Source organism: Diaphorina citri, unplaced genomic scaffold, assembly GCF_000475195.1.
Source record: "Diaphorina citri unplaced genomic scaffold, Diaci psyllid genome assembly version 1.1 scaffold10291, whole genome shotgun sequence".
Taxonomy (NCBI): Eukaryota; Metazoa; Arthropoda; class Insecta; order Hemiptera; family Psyllidae; genus Diaphorina; species Diaphorina citri.
In genome coordinates, this window is record NW_007387665.1 from 1 (window position 1) to 1,985 (window position 1,985).

Sequence of the window (1,985 nt, forward strand, 5' to 3'; positions counted from 1 at the left end):
GCATTAATTTCAACGGGTTACATTCTGGTGTTCTCAAGTTGACCCAGCACCTAAGTGGGAAGTGTTGTGTCTCTTATCGCCCATCTGATGGGGACAAAACTTGACAGGTATGTTAGCTCATCTACAGGGGAGAAAATTTAATCAATGTGTTGATCATTTCTCACCCAATTTTTCATATTTTCAGGAGGAAAGAAAAGATCAGTCTTTGTTCAACGGTGACAGAAATGATATGTTCACCCAACATGAAAGCAGCTCCCAACTATTCTGAAGTGCTCACTTTTGCCATTGAGTCTTTGCTGAGGATGTGCAATGACAATGACTCGAATGTTAGAATGATAGCCGATGAATGTCTCAACAAAGTCATCAAGGTAAATCTTGACACAGTTCTAAGGATAAATGAGAAAGTTGGTCTAAAGCCCAGAAAAAAAGAGGTACCCAGCATAAGCAATAATGCATAGTTCTATATTTCAATTGTATTCATTACTGGTTCTTGTTGAATTTCAGGCAGTTGTTGACGGAAACATTCAGAAGGTACTGTACGAATTGTTCAAGGATGATGAATGTCTCAACAAAGTCATCAAGGTAAATCTTGACACAGTCCTAAGGATAAATAAGAAAGTTGGTCTAAAGCCCGGAAAAAAAGAGGTACCCAGCATAAGCAATAATGCATAGTTCTATATTTTTCTCCCCTCCCCTGTTTTTATTATTATTTTACTTTTTAGTTTTACCTAAGCAGGTGAAAACCCCACTTTGGCCATACCTTTGATTGTATTCATTACTGGTTCTTGTTGAATTTCAGGCAGTTGTTGACGGAAACATTCAGAAGGTACTGTACGAATTGTTCAAGGAAATGAAAAAGAATGACAAGGCAAGGTCGTTGAGAGCTGCCCTCTGGAGGTTTGCAGACTTGTCACATTTTATCAGGTGAGTAAAGTAACAAGGAATTTAGTAAACTGTAGACCTTGCTTAAAACCTTGCATTTTTTTTTCTCCTGGTCCCATAGAACTGAACCTTTTGGCATATTTTTTCTTCTTACTGTTCTGAAATTGAAGAGAGAAAGAGGACAGGATAAGAGAAAACCAGCTGTTCCAAGAACTAACCTTATCTGTTTAGCCGTTTAGAATAAAGTTTGCCCCAGGTGGGAATCAAACCCATGATCTTGTAGTTAAAAGCCAGTTGTTCTACCTCCCCAGCTAACTAGGTTTGCTCCAATATTTGTTAAAAACCTTTGGGCATATTTTTTCTTCTTACTGTTCTGAAATTGAAGAGAGAAAGAGGACAGGATAAGAGAAAACCAGCTGTTCGAAGAACTAACCTTATCTGTTTAGCCATTTAGAATAAAGTTTGCCCCAGGTGGGAATCAAACCCATGACCTTGTAGCTAAAAGCCAGTTGTTCTACCTCCCCAGCTAACTAGGTTTGCTCCAATATTTGTTAAATTCCTTAGAAACTAGATAGTCTTTAATATACTTACATTACTTACTTACCACTTGCTGTGTTTTCTTACCATATTTTTATGAAAAGTATTTTACTTTCCTTTATTTATTAATTATCTATTATTATTATTTTTTTTCTTCTTCCAGACCTCAAAAAGGAAGAAACTACATGTCAAGTCTGATTCCAATTCTGATCAACATATCAGCCAGATCTGAAGACAGTATTGTGGAAACTCTTGCATCTTCTATACCAAAGATCTTCAAGAATCTGGCCTACTATGCCACAGACTCTGAAATTAAGGTAAAATATTGTAATAATGTCATTTGAAATTAAGGTAATAATTGACCAACTATGCCACAGAATCTGAAAGCTAAACTTGTAATAATGTCATTTGAAATCAAGGTAATCCATATAAAATATCTATCTATTTATTTTTTATTCAAAAAAGATTCCTTATAGAAAGATCTTCTGCTATCCAAAGAGAATATTTTTAGTCCTACACTAGAGATATTTGAAAAGTGAGATATAACAAAGAACTACCTACCTACT

The 1,985-nt window shown here is 35.6% G+C and overlaps 1 protein-coding gene across 1 annotated transcript; it reads left to right on the plus strand.

The window, feature by feature from the left end:
• Positions 1 to 184: 184 nt before the first annotated feature.
• On the plus strand, positions 185 to 1,736 carry LOC108254099 (huntingtin; the record flags this gene model as incomplete). Its single annotated transcript, XM_017449069.1, has 3 exons — positions 185 to 368; positions 800 to 924; positions 1,583 to 1,736. Coding segments are annotated over 3 exons (463 nt in total), but the record flags the coding sequence as incomplete, so codon positions are not given.
• Positions 1,737 to 1,985: the final 249 nt, after the last annotated feature.